Genomic DNA, 15,517 nt, shown 5'->3' on the forward strand with positions numbered 1-15,517 from the left:
ATAATTTATATATATATATACATATATTTCATATATATATATATATATAGATATATATATATATATATATATATATATATATATATATATATATATGTGGAATATGCATGGGATGAGTTGCCGAGGATTGATGTATTTCTGAGAATTTTTATTATTTATTTCTTGTTGTGTTCGTGGGTGTGTCATGACCTTCTAATAACATCCTTAAACATTGAAGTGTTTCTTGGAATTAACTGTCGATAGATTTTCTTCTTTTTTTTTCTTTTCTTTTTTTTTGTATCTTGCATACCGTTAAAAATTAGAAGAACTTAAATGGCCTCGAATGACAGATTGCAATGTATCACAAAGATGTCATCAAATTGTATACTTTCTCGTTCATTTCCTTCATTATGAAGTTAAAATAACATGTTTTAGTTGAGTTATTTCAATTTATGAAATACGGTTAAACTTAACATTTTGCCCTGCAATGAGCAACTTGAAATCATCATAATATTTAGCTTAGTCTTTAAAGGAACATTCCATAGCTCCAGCATATTATTAAAGCTGCACATATCCATGTCATAAAAATGTGTTGACATTAGACCATGACCGATCACAGACAGACAATTTTAACATTTTTTGCAAGATTGACATTAAAATAATGTTGATCATTAAATCTAGTTATTAGTGATTTCATGAAAATTGCAATCCAATCCGTCCAAACATTTCCAACCCCCCCCCCCCCCGCCCCCTTCAGTTGGATCTTGATTGACTTGCTATGTGAAATAAGTGCTCTGAAGAGTGGAGCATTAAGACTTGTAATGGAATATTAAACTCATCTCAGTATACTACTTTAAAGGTTCGCGAGACATGTGCCGTCAACAGAGATATCTCAAGTGATAAGGCAAAAACAAAAGAGACAAGTATGCCATAATTAAAAGGGAGACTCGTTCTATTGAGGGAGGTTTAACCTAGAGCAAGCACATCATTTTAATATGTTTACGTAATTAATTCACTTGTCATAAATAAATATTCTTCTTTATATAATATTTACATACATAAATAAATCATATAACATAAAACATTGCAGTGTGTTGAAGATTTACATTTTAATATAACGTTTCTGAGGTGAAGCAAAATAAAAAAGGTTTTATTGTTATGTGCATAAACCAAAACAAATATAACATCATGAGATGTAAAGATGAAAGCGCGGTACAGAGGATAAAATCAAATAATACATATATACTTTGTCTAAATCTTAAAGCAATTTTTCGGTCCCAAATACTAAGTCGAAATATTGTGCTTATTATTATTGTACAGTTTATGTCAAGGCAAGCTACAAAATATTGATTGCATTATCACCTACATATATGAAATCACTAATAGATGAAATCATAAAAAACAATCAACAATGCATATATTATTGACTCTTCAAAAACACGTCGAACATATTAATGGTCATTTAAAATATCCTGATGTGACCTGTCCTGTCTTGTCTCAAATTAACTTGTCTTGTCTCAACTGAACTTGTCTTGTCTTAATTTAGCTTGTCCACTCGTGTTTTGAATTGCCTTTCAGATTGTTCACTTGACTATCACCTGTACTGAACTGAGTTGTCCTGTCTTGTCTCAATTTAACTGGTCTTCTGTTGTCTTGTCTCAACTGAACTTGTCTTGTCTTAATTTAGCTTGTCCACTCGTATTTTGATTTGCCTTTCAGATTTGTTGACTTGACTATCATCTGTCCTGAACTGAGTTGTCATGTCTTGTCTCAATTTAACTGGTCTTTCGTTGTCTTGTCTCAATTTACCTGATCTTTTCTGTCTTGTCTCAACTGGACTTGTCTTGTCTTAATTTAGCTTGTCCACTCGTGTTTTGAATTGCCTTTCAGATGTGTTGACTTGACTATCACCTGTACTGAACTGAATTGTCCTGTCTTGTCTCAATTTAACTGGTCTTCTGTTGTCTTGTCTCAACTGAACTTGTCTTGTCTTAATTTAGCTTGTCCACTCGTATTTTGATTTGCCTTTCAGATTTGTTGACTTGACTATCATCTGTCCTGAACTGAGTTGTCATGTCTTGTCTCAATTTAACTGGTCTTTCGTTGTCTTGTCTCAATTTACCTGATCTTTTCTGTCTTGTCTCAACTGGACTTGTCTTGTCTTAATTTAGCTTGTCCACTCGTGTTTTGAATTGCCTTTCAGATGTGTTGACTTGACTATCACCTGTACTGAACTGAATTGTCCTGTCTTGTCTCAATTTAACTGGTGTTTAGTTGTCTTGTCTCAACTGAACTTGTCCTGTCTTAATGTAACTTGTCCTGTCGTGTTTGTCTCGTCTAATGTTGACTTGCCTTGACTTGTCTTGCTATGGCAAAGCTGACACCGCGTATTATTAAATCGTGCTTCTTACTACATTTTTCTACATGGTAACCTAAATAAACACAATCGAATGTTTAAGAACCCTTCGCACCGTCCAAACAACAATATAAATTAATTTAATTCGATCTTCTCTGACAATTTTAAATTATGTTATATTGACACAAATTCACATCGTATTTCAAATTCTCATACATACATTTTTTATATTTTGGGATTATATAAAATATGTATAACATAACGCATAATTAGATGCAATGTAACAAGGGAAACTTTTACATAACTACCCATTAATTCGTCTGCAATAAAAGAAAACAAAGTGGGATTAACTTATGCTACTGATGGTTTAATTACTTTTTTTTATTTCTTTTCGACATTTTATGGATTTTTGTATGCAGTATTTATTTTCTGTTCATCTGGGTCAAACGGTGAAAGCCTTTATATATAGAACGAACATTTCAAAGTTTAACACTTTTAGACAATGGGTATACACAAGGACCAAGATGATATAACCACATACGATAACAGATTGAAAATAAATTTAATGGGATATAACCATTGTGAAATATATCCTCTTAATTGATAAGCTACATGGCGACATAATCTAACCTATTAGCATTCAATCTTAAATTCAATCTAAACTAAATGAAGCCCGCCACCAATATAACTAGATTGAAAAAAGATCAATTTAAGATCCCACCGGTTTTCATTCAATAACAATGGGAACAGTAAGTTGGTTGATGACTAAATGGCTTATAAACCAAGACAGACATAGTTTATGAATGCAAATTTGAAAGAACATTTAGGAATTATGCTACACGTGACCAATTCTAGCAAATCTGACCACAGACTGAGTCCACAGAAAAGACGTCTGTGATCTCCTACAACAAGTAATAACGTTGCCGTGGAATTGCTTTATTCAAAGAATATTGTTATTTACTGTATTTGGTATCTTCTGTGACAGAATTATTACAATTTCTCAGACAATGGATCAACATCTCCAAACAAAAATCTATGAACAAAGTAACTGCCAGCGTCATTTAATATTCAAATACTTCATAGCTAACTACTATACAGAACATGTAGCGAAAGGTGGGAGAGTCTTTTACGATGACAAGACAGTGTACAAATCTTTATTTCTTAATATCAGATAATATTTAAATTTTCTTCTATGACATGTATATTTGCTTACAAGTCGTTTGAATTCTGTGGTACCATTACCTATATTTCCGGCAACGATATCCGATCGTCATCAAGTTATATACGTAAATCGAGGTTCTGCTTTCAAGAAGCCTGTTATGCCTCATCAAATTCACCTTCACGATGTTTTACATGATTTCATGCTGGGTATGACTCATAGCATCCCGCTAGAATTCATTAAGTCGATGCTGCATAAGATTTGATCTATGTGAGAACGAATTACATTATTCTGTCTAGACCGGCTTTCAAGTCAGCGTCCGTTTTCTATAGAGCAATATATTGTGGTGAAAACAACGACACGTTTTATGCATATGATATTTCCGTCTCATTTAATACATAAGATACCGTTTTAACTTGACGCTGCACATTAGTCATAAGACGAACATAACTTTATTAATCTTGCATATAAGGAAGCTTAAGAATGAAAACACGATCGTAGAAACCCACTTTGGTTTTTATATTAAACTAGCTCTAAAATAATTTGAATGAACAATTTCCCAGCTATTTTCGTGCGGAAATTTAATGTCATTAGAAATTTTTATAATGCACCTATACGTAGGCTAAACATGTAACTTCTAAATTGCATCATTATCTAAATTCTTGCTGTTAAGCAAGTGCATACATTATTCACTTCAGATATCATTTCAAATTTAGTCTCCCTTTGCACTTTCATCTATGCCATCCTCTTATTACAATTTTATGATCTACATGTCGTAAGCTTAACAGCCTTGAAGAAACTCATTATGCGTTTCATGTAACGTCACTGCACCAAGGCATACACTTCACTAAACACTCACCACCTAACATTCTGTAGAGTGATTTATACTGGACGCACGCATGATGTATTCATCATCTTTAGATGGCTTCGTTCACCGTTGATCAGGGTGTATTATTCACATAGATTATGCTCGCTGCATAATGTCGAGTGTAAATCGATTTAAAACGTTGTGAATGGTAGTCTAGCATGAGAAGACACGTTCCAACTTAAAATATGCTGTGAGTAATCCTGAACCATTGTCTTTGTAATTAGTTGTAGAGAGATCTTTCAGATACACTGTGTAATATAACGTGTATTGACTCAATCGCAAAAGCGTATTTCTTGTCAGTTTAGGTCCAGTTTTATTCCACTGCCTTTTCAAAGTCATCTAGCGGTTTCATTCTGTATTCTCCATGTGAACGTAATGAAATATTTGATAGGCAATAATCGTGGACAACTTTACATCAAAACCAACGAATATTACGTCAAAGAGATATATGACACATTTTCACATTCAAAATTGGTCACTTGCAGAAGGAATGAAGCCTCAGCTATTGTGTTATCTATCACGTAATAAGTACAACTGCAATATGTACAAAATATAGACCGTCAACTTTGCATGCAAAATGCACAAGATTAAACATTTATTCCCCCTTAAATGGTTTTGGTATTACTCGATTTTTCTCAATACTTTTTTGCCAAAAGTATTTAGGATTTACAATCCATCAGCCAGAGTTGAGCTAATCTTACGTTTCATCAAATAAGAAGATACAAATTTCAGTGACGTCCACATCAAAATGTCTCAATAAGGTTTTTGCAGAAAGCTCCAAATTTACCTTTGGAACAACTGTGGCGAGAGTCGACCCTCCATTATACCTGAGCATCACGAATCCACGCGGTATTGTGTCATATAAACTGCTCTCCCTTATATAACACCTCTATAAGGATCACAAACGCCTTATATCCAGTTTGAGTACTTGAATACATTAACACAATGAGTGCCCAAATTAGTGATCACCAATTCCCCTCCAGCTGTCAACGACATTCCTAATGGCCCGCTAATGCCATCACTCTCGTTGAGTAACATCTTCATGAACAGCCCATCCAAAGAGAAGAGTTGTATCCTGTCCGCGCAGTCTGCTACAATGATGTTACCGTCGTGGTCCACACATACCCCGGTAGGGCCAATGAATTGTCCATTCCCTGACCCACATGATCCAAATGTATGTAGATGTGTCCCTTCGAAATTAAATATTTTAACACAGTGATTACAATGATCAGACACAACAATTCGGTCATCGTGGACAGTGACATATCGCGGTTCGTTGAATTCATTGTCACCATCGCCATGCGAACCGATTGTTTTTAAGACGGTACCGTCTTGATCGTGGATGGTTATGCGATGTTTACCGATATCGGTTACCACCACCTTACCGTCTTTACTCAGTGCAATACCATACGGTTGTTTAAATAATCCATTGTCTCCGAAGTGCAGGATATGTTGTCCGTATAGAGTAAGTTTCTGTACCCGGTGGTTGTATTCGTCAGAAACATACACGCACGGATCGTCATCTTCAGTAATAGCTATATCCAACGGCAGCTCAAATCCGCAAGGATGCCGCCCACGTGAACCAAATTTACATTCGTACTTGCCTTTCCGGTTGTAGACTTGTATCCGATCGTTATCCCGGTCTACGATTGCGATGTACTCTCCTTCATTGGTAGCGGCAACACCGCTTGGCCAGTCGAACTCACCAGCTTCGTCTGTCTCATCTTTTAGATGGAAGAGCAACTGAGGTTTCGTCAAGGTTGTCTCTTTTATCAATCGTTTCGGAGATCTCGGTACAGGCTCCGACATTATTATACTGTCTCCAAACTCGGAAGATGACTCAATGGAACATATAGATCTTGAGTCCGTGGCCTCTGAGAGATCGCTAAGATTCCGGTCGCCGCATCTGATTTCTCCCAAGGAAGGGCCTGCACTATCTGATGTGACCAAGTGTTCCGCCGCCACGAAGAAGAGTTGACTAAGTTGTTCCAACGTGACGTCTTGCTGTGGCGATACCGCGGCCAGTCCTTGAAGTCTCTCTATGACTTCATCTTTGATGGACAGTATATCGAGTTCATTACCATGACCGATTACCTTTTCGGTAAAGTCAAATCCGCTCAGCAGATTATCTAATCCAGTCTGGAGCGAACGTCGTAGCGCATTTAAGCGTTGCCTTCTACTTTGGCACACGCGCATCAACTTCCTTACCAAGTCTTCTTGCTGCTTACGCAGAATGACGACGTAATCTTGCACCGTTTTCTCGATGATGTACTCAGCTTGGCCACGATTTGCTTCGAGCGTTGCCTCTGCTTCATCTACACCGCCTAGAGCGTCCTCAAAGGATGCGATTCGGTCTGTTACACCTGACATCAACGCTTCAATGGTCTCTTTGTGTCTCGCAACTTCATCTTGTAGGAAAGTGTGGGAATGATCCTTGTGCTCTATGAGGATGCATTCTCGACATATCGGAGTGCGACATGTTTCGCAATAAAAGCGCATGCACTCTCGATGATGCTTCTCGCATCTCAGGTCTGGCTTGAGGAGCTTCTTGTTTTCAGAGGACGGCACAGAAATAATGTGATGCTGACGGGTGAAGCGAGCGATTCGGTGGTCGTGGAGAGGTGCGCATTCGTCGCATAGGAAGTCCACACATTCGAGACACCTGCAAAATATAAATGACACAAAAAGGGCTTATAAGAACGTAAAATGATTCTGCAGAGAGCCATTACAAACGGTCAAGTTTCCTCATAACTTACAGGGAAGATTTAATAATTTACATCAACATTCATCAAGATCTTCCTGGCCAAAATCCATGGATTTCGCTTACCCACTGGAAACAACCCGTAGAATATACATATTTAATGTTGTGGGTTTGCCGCATCCTCATGACGTTTTCCGGCATTTTGGGAGTAAGAGGGGAAAAAATCAAAATATTGTATACATTCAAACGTCCCATCGTAAGTGAAGTTGAACCCCGTGGTAACATATACATGTCTAGCGTGGCCAGCGTGTCGTGAGAATACTGTAGCCAGTACCAAAATAACAACCTCTATACGAATACAACTGGAGTGACCCTGTTCGACTCATAGTGGGGAGTCCATCAGGAGAACTGGCCGGTATTATATTATTAGAAATTAAATTAACCCCCGGTGCCATAGGGCCCCATATGCCCCCCTCCCCCCCCCCCCCACACACACATTTATTAAGTCTTGCGGGCAAAACCGACAACAACAATGTTGGTTTGTCTAGCCTGATTTGTTTTACTGTGGAGCCCTAAGGCAGTTGCCTCACCTGTCGATTGGATAATGCCACACTGAATGTAGCCCTACGTAGATTAAATGTTTGTCTTTTGCATATGCATTAATAACTAACCAATCATCGTGCCTCGGAAACAATATTATAAAAATTCAAAGAGAGTTCTTAATTACTGGCTAGTCTGGTTCAAATTTCGTAAAACAAATCTAGAAGATTATCTATGAGTTCTTTCGATTACAAACTTCTTCTTTTTGAGCAATATTGGATAGTTATCGATTCGATTTGTAGTGATTCCGTACTCATATTGTAGCATAGTTCACTGTATATAATCTATCTTGCCCTCGTGAATGCGCGTAATTTATTATTACAATTTTTGTTTGGAAATTTTGGAAATCTAACATAGATGCTAGTGTAAAATTGAGTACTCGCGTAGTCGCTCTTAGAACATTGTGCTAATACTCATACCAAGGGAAGGTTTACTTGTAGTCCATATCAAGCTTCTCTATTCACATAAGTTTACTATTGAAACACAAACAGCTCCGTGGACAGTGTATAAATCCCGAATATATAACGCTGGTTGTTATTGGTTAAACTCAAGACTGTCATGCTCTGATGTGTGTTAACTAATTATGTGACATGAATTTTACTAGGATTCAATAAATTAGTCTAACCTCCAGGGAACAGCACTCGTCAATTGAAGTTCCGGTCTTTAATTGAATTTAAAGTTTGACGTAGTAAATTTGTTTAAAACACACGGTTTGGTTGCTAGACATAATTTTAGTTGATTATTATAGAAGAGTTACGAATATCTTGAACAACATAATTTCAAGGATATTACAAATGTCTGTTGGACAGCTCAACCAACTGCTTCTGTCGGTTTGGAAGGAAATGGGGATACAACGATGACAAGTGTGTAGTCTACATATTTCTTAGCATACATTCTTTGCGCTATACTATACACACGATCATATTACTTTGATTGAGAGATATGTAAACAGCGCAGAACACACACAGTAGGACGCAAAGCCGTAAATCTCTATATGTATGTATGTATGTATGTATGTATGTATGTATGTATGTATGTATGTGTGTATGTATGTATGTATGTATGTATGTATGTATGTATGTATATGTGATCTTCCCGCAAGCAGGAACTCGCGAAAGAAGCCATGGAGGCTTATAGACTCGCAAGCTGACCGAAGCCAATCTCTCGGCACACATCCATTTAACGTCCATGTCGGGAAGTTGTTATTGAACAACACCCTTGCCAGACGACACACATTGCTGTCGGCGGGGAATCGAACCGGGGATCTCATGACTGGGAGACGCCGGCGTTAACCACTAGGCTATACACTCCGCCTATGCTCTGGTATATTACTAATATCACAGCGTAGACTCGGCTAGATTGCTAGGAGCCCAATTGAGTATCATATACAATCTATACAGACTATTGGTGGACTTATTGTGTATGATTTCATATGCAACAGAAAACAAACGCAAGAAAATGATTTACTGATATTATAGTCTTGCTCCGTTGTCACGATATTCACATTATTCAGAGGAGTATATTGCGCAATAATGTGTGACGTCATTATAAGCCATGACGACAACTGCTTTCGTTTTTCTTGAAAACTTTAAGAAATCGGTTACCATGGAAACCTCTGACGTGTATTGGCAGGTTTCTTTGAGTTAGTACCGGTTAATGATTGAGTGAGTTCATTGAGTAAATTCAACATTAATTTCGTTTATCGCGGGATCCTAATAACATGACGAAACCAATGACCATAACGTATTGTGGCATGTTATAAAATAATATATACCTGAATAGTAGAATAGTTTCAACATTTTATATTTCAGCAACGGAACAAGATGCGAGTTGGAACTATTTATTTTTACTTCTTTATTTGTCCGCAATTCTTACATTATCACATTATCATCTTATGCATGTCCCTTTTGGCGTTCGGTAAAGGACAGTGATGTCTGAATATATCAACTCCGTTTGGTTTTCTTTACTAAATCCCATAAAGTGTCCGTTATATCTAACACTAAAGACAGGCTTTACATCTTAGCCTATCTATAATTCCTTTCCCCTTCTCATCCATTCTTTTCCTTGCATGGCTGAGTTCAATCCAAATAATCCATCTGTTCTCAGAGGCAGAGTTCAGTGGGGTATGAACAAATGAAGATGTGATCCGTATCAGTGAAATTTCAAGAGAGCAAAGTTCTTCACTTTATTTTTACCCCTTTCTTTTTATTCTTACATTGATGTCAAGTTCTACTAAATACTTAAATCATGTAACCTAATCTTATGGGTCAAATGTCATTGGAGGATACATACTTAGCGTAAACAGAAAATTAACTCTTTCAGACAAGCTTTCCTACCAACATTGTTGAATGTGACAAATATTGCTATGCACTATTATAAACGAATATATTAACAGTTGATAAATTATTTACACTCATATTCAATGATAAAACCGCCCGATGTTATTGATTATGTCACACACATTGCTGGTGCCAGATGAAATCATAAACTTCAACAAAATCAATTATTTTGTTGGATATTTGCTTCGTTGATGTGTTTTCATCTGCATGAATGCTGAGGTGCAGAACATTCCTTCAGCATAGGACCTAAACCTTTCTATCTTTCAATTGTACGAGTAAACTACTAAGCAAGATATTCCAGTATTATTCCATTCCATCTAGACAATATGAATTTATTAAGCAAGAAGGCAGTCACCACAAAACCAAACCACCACAAAATACAGCACCATTTTGCATCCATAAGTATTTTCCACATTCCTAAAGTTAATCAAACAGGAGGGCCCATTCCTACCCTTACACCCCTCCCCTGGACAACATAACATCTTAGCCCCCCCCTTCCAGTACATCAAATCAAAAACAAAATGGTGGTTGCACCCCCTACCCACACCTCACCACAAAACTGTCTCCGAAAAGAAGGATTTACACTATTATTAATAATGTCAGTGTTATGTGTGAAAATGTTTAGTATTATACAAACCAATGCCTATATACTATGGTAACGTTCTAAAGGGGAAGGGTACCCCTCCTGCTTGAGAAATTTTGATAAAATGGAGAGTACTTAGATGCAACATTGGATGCTATATTTTGCGACCTATGAAACAACTTTGAAGTATATTTGTGACTCTGTATAGATTGTACAGTACATACGGTAAATGTTATATTTTTTAAGCAATGCACACTAGGATTTTTGTTTATGTAGTCTGTCGCCAGTGGGGGGGGGGGGGCTACTAACCCCGCTCCTGATTTTATTCTTGGAGAATTATAGGTGGTTGTGTCCCTGATGCTAGACTACATTCAACGCTTTTGTGAATATTCCTCTTAACGTTTCCATTCTATACAACGGGTCCCCCCCCACCACCCCCCCCCTCCGTGCACTACCGTAACGAAATCACTTGCTACACACCAGTCATGCTCACGTTCTTGAATATCCTAACTGTAATCTTGTGCTAAATTATTCAAGGCACTTCCCTTAACCAGAATTCGTACTACTTAATAATAAATGCATGGATGATGTTAGCATAAATTATCTCTCGCGTGGCTAAGTTTTCTTCCCACGCGGTAATATAACATAATATATCAATATATATTCAGAATTTTCCACATATAACTAACGATGTTCGTCGTATAATAACGTACTGTACTTCCAAATGACAGCTTAAATAATATGCTAAAGAATAAAATTCTCCATCACAATCAGTCATTTGAAAGAATTTTATTCAAAACTTATCAACATTTTATTTGCAACTTGTGATAATCGTGTTATAGGAAACAGTCACGTAAATGTTGTTACTTCTATAAAACTTGCATGCATTTTTGGAATTTAATCATACTACTACTTATGATAATTCTTTCCCCCCTTTCGTTTGCAACGTGACGTAATGATGACCTCACCGCCCTTTTTTCCACGTATTTAGCATTTACACACAGAGAAAAGCAAATGTGTATAGGATATAGGTTAGTTTCGAAAATATTATGTAACTTTTATTTGCTGTGAAAATTGACAGTGAAACAATCAATGATGATATGGAATGAAAAAATGATTTTTTTGCCGAATAAAACAGCCAAAGTAGATATTGTATTGTTTTGTACGTAGAGTGTATGCTATAGCGTTGAGGGGTGGGTGGGGGGTAAAGAGGATCTTACGTGGAGAAAATTAAATCGGAATCTACAGATTAAGAAATAATTAATTGTTGAACTTAAATAAAAAATCTGTTAACTACAAATTAATTTTATTTGAGTTAATGCAATGCTAACAGCAATTAGGTGGGGTGGGGTGGGGATTAGGGGGAGCATACGTATTGTTTATTGCACAATTTATAATGAGAAAGGTCACTTCGAATCGTCACGCAACACAGATTATGTAATAATATATTAACGACATTAACCTTCCATACTCCAGATAAAAGAAAATTATTGATCAGAAATCGGTATTATCGATCAGGTGTTGAGATTGACATAAATTATTTGTAATAATATTATTTAAAAACTCATTCTTCTCACCTAAAATGGGCCTCGTTGACGTCTCCGCCGACACATATGGTGCAAACAGCTTTACGCCGAGGACCTTCGTCCTTACGGGGAGAGAAAACATCCGATAAATTTAGAATAAAGAAATTATCTTTCAATCCTTGAACGCCATGCTCAGGTAGTTCAGATTCCTGCCGACATAAGGGACATCTAACAGTCCTACAACCATCCGGTGCGTATCGTAACAAACATCCCTCACAAAAACTGTGTAGACACGGTAAAACTTTCGGTGAATTAAATCGTTCAAAACAGACTTGACAGAGTAGAAATTCCTCACTGATTTGACTCAAAACTGACAATTGCGATAAAGAAGCAGCCATGATTGTGTATAAGGTCTGTGCTCATTATGTGAATAAATCCAGATCCGTACGGTACGATGTTTGCTGTTAACTATTACACATTTATCACACTTCTTCAGGAGCCTCGCCTATTATGTATGACAGCGACTGCATATGACTGTATTCACATTATTGCAGTGTGCGGTGTGCGTACGTATGCCCGCATTTGTATATGTAGTATTCAACTGTGGCGAGAGAGATTTTTGATTAGTCAGATCCTGGTTGTTGTACTAGCGCGACCTATAGGCAGTTTGTGCGTCATCAGACGGTATAGGTTTTTGTTAATTAGACGATTCGAAGCTTCTTCTCCACATGCACGTATATACGAAGAGGAGAATGACAGGGCAGAATAAAATAATGTGGAAGATAGTAAAATTAGAGGGCGTGATGGTACACTAATTGATGTTCAATTTTACGGGATCCTTTCTTTAAATTAGTGCAAACAACCTAAAAAGGAAAATAATAACATACCTTGTTTTATTTTCTGCTGTATTTAGAATATCATATAAAGTATGTCTGTTTCATGCATGCAACTAAATTATAGTCACAAATCCACTACATATGTAAAAAAGGGCTTTACATAAAGTACCGGAAGTGACGTAATTGTATATCAAGAGGGACAGGCAATTATTGTTATTATGTAATTTTAAAGGTCTGCATCTTTGCGAACATACTATGAAAGGCCTATAAACAAAAGAGATTGAACGAAGAATACTGACGTGAAGTACAAACATTTTTTTCCTCTCGTTGTTTTAGTTCTGATGGTGATTTATTAGTCAATGCTGATTTTTCGTACTACCGGTACGTTGTTCGTACGGTATTCAAGTTGTAATGCTGTAGCAACAACGTTGGACTGATATAGCAGTATATATGTTATGACATTGAATGGAACGTTCAGTCAGCCAAAGTAGGTTATATTCACTGAACCATGTCTTTAGTAAAGGACTAGACATTGAGATGCTGTTTTCAACTAACAGTGTGGAATATTTTTGGTTTCCATTTTAGTGTCAGTCACATTATATACCACTGGAATATCCCTTTAAGTGTATGTACGTGTGTATGTGCGTGTGTTTGTATGCTCAAGTTCAATAAGCATGAAGAAAACACATTTGTTTAAAGACCTATATGCTTACAAGAACTTACTTGCTGGGTTGTTCCCATAATTTTATGATGAAGCAACCGGAAGTTAACTTTGAGGGTGGTACCCTGATTGTAACAGTTAACTTCTATGTAACTATTAACTGGATGAAATATCTTTGCCATTAGTAATTGGTGTCTATTGTATGTAACATGCAACATTGCACAGTTTCTATAGAGGGGAGACAGACTGAAGGGTACCGAACGATAATAGCTGGTGATAGAATACAATAAAACTAGACACAACAATAGTCTGGGCATAATAGCGTTTAGGGGAAGTTTCATAATGAGTCATAAAACCTCATATAGTTCGACTAAATCTGTAAAGTTTTAATGGTTTCCGTTCGTTTTCTAAGAACGACATGTGCAGTTCATTCTACAAGGACTGGCATATTATTTACAGTTTGTACCCGTATCGCTGTGTCGAAGTTACTGAACCTACAATGCAACTGTCAAATAACATGTACATATAGAGTCAATCATAAATACCGAAATTCAAGAGCGAAATAGTCTTCCGAAGTCTTTTATAACTTTATCATAAGAACATAACTCGTTATCAGCATGAAATCTTTCTTCGGAACTTAATTGGTTTGCAAGCATGCACATGTCATGTGTATCACATACCCTCAGTGTAAATATGCCCCTATGAATTAAAGTTGAGTGCGGTGCGGGGGAGGGGGGAGTGCGAGAAGCAGAGGCATTAAAAGACGGGTCGGGCCACCAGGACAACTGTGGTTATGACATTCTACCCCACTGTACCTATATGCATGGTGTTTGAGGGGTACAGCTTTGACAGACGATGCATGCGCACTTGTTGTGAACTATATATAGTTGACATTCATGATACAAGGACGGTGGAACCCATGCCTCCGGTGGTATCGGGGGGGGGGGGGACTTGGAGGGGCTTTCAAGCTTTAATGTGATATAATTGCACCGAATTGAAAAGACGTTGACATTCTTTGTTTGACGATAATACAAAATCAATCCAGGACCCGACGATATAGGTCTGAATTTTAATCTAAATTAAGACCATCAAAGTTGACTGAAATTTTTGTGATCGATTCTAAAATTTAAGTTATATGGGAGGTTTATCTATGATCCCGAATTTGATTCATCTAGAACAGTCTGCGCTCATACCGCTGTGGCAGTATAGAACCCCCACCTCCCCCCCCCCACCCCAAGTATTTTAACCCCGGCGTTAGTTTTGCGAACTCCTGGCGTGTCCTTCGATAGATTTGACGGCTTACAGTCTTATGATTTAGGTATGCTGATGGGTAAAACTGAAAACACGAGATAGTCTATAGTCCGTCCGCTCCGTACCGGTACTACTAGTAGACGCTTTCTATGCAGAAATTGTCTCGCTGTATGATTTGTCAAGTCTTATTTTGTCGAGATGGAGAAGTTTGACAAAATGACAATGGGACTGACAAATGTCACGGTATTGAAGAACTTTGAAAGCTGCTATTTAAGTGGTGTAACCTTCAGAGGGACTTTTGTTTTGAGTAGCAAATTAGACAATCTTAAAGTGATATTTTGTTAGGAAAAGTGCATCAACATACTGAAATTATGATCATTATTGTAATTGTACGTTTTCTTAATGATTTTAATTATATTTTAAAATAGCCTCGACAAAAGGGCTCTTGTATAAATTTACTAAAATGGAAAAGAGTATGTCTTCCGGAATGGGGCACTTGTTATACATCAAATGTGGCACTTAACGGTGTTTTAAAAACTGCAAACATAATTACTGAAAATATGAAAATAAAATCAGTTTGAATTTCAAATTTATTATGATTCATTAACACAATTTATACTTAGTCGAAATATGCCTCAGAATGTACCATCTGACGTCT

At 37.0% G+C, this 15,517-nt stretch overlaps 1 protein-coding gene across 1 annotated transcript; it reads right to left on the reverse strand.

Annotated features, from left to right (window-relative positions):
- Positions 1-910: 910 nt before the first annotated feature.
- LOC139967997 (E3 ubiquitin-protein ligase TRIM71-like) lies at positions 911-13,019 on the reverse strand. The gene is made up of 2 exons (XM_071972260.1): positions 12,163-13,019; positions 911-7,024 (listed from the first exon to the last, which is right to left on the reverse strand). Exons 1-2 carry the CDS (start codon positions 12,507-12,509, stop codon positions 5,272-5,274), a joined length of 2,100 nt encoding a protein of 699 aa, XP_071828361.1. The 5' UTR covers positions 12,510-13,019; the 3' UTR covers positions 911-5,271.
- Between the last annotated feature and the right edge of the window lie 2,498 nt (positions 13,020-15,517).

The sequence above is a fragment of the Apostichopus japonicus genome, chromosome 5, assembly GCF_037975245.1.
Source record: "Apostichopus japonicus isolate 1M-3 chromosome 5, ASM3797524v1, whole genome shotgun sequence".
Classification (NCBI taxonomy): domain Eukaryota; kingdom Metazoa; phylum Echinodermata; class Holothuroidea; order Aspidochirotida; family Stichopodidae; genus Apostichopus; species Apostichopus japonicus.

Coding starts and splice junctions, on each gene's coding strand:
- LOC139967997 (XM_071972260.1), bottom strand. CDS start 12,509: ATGGCTGCTTCTTTATCGCAATTGTCAGTTTTGAGTCAAATCAGTGAG. Junction 7,025..12,162: donor GTCAACGAGGCCCATTTTAG/GTGAGAAGAATG, acceptor TATATTTTGCAG/GTGTCTCGAATGTGTGGACT.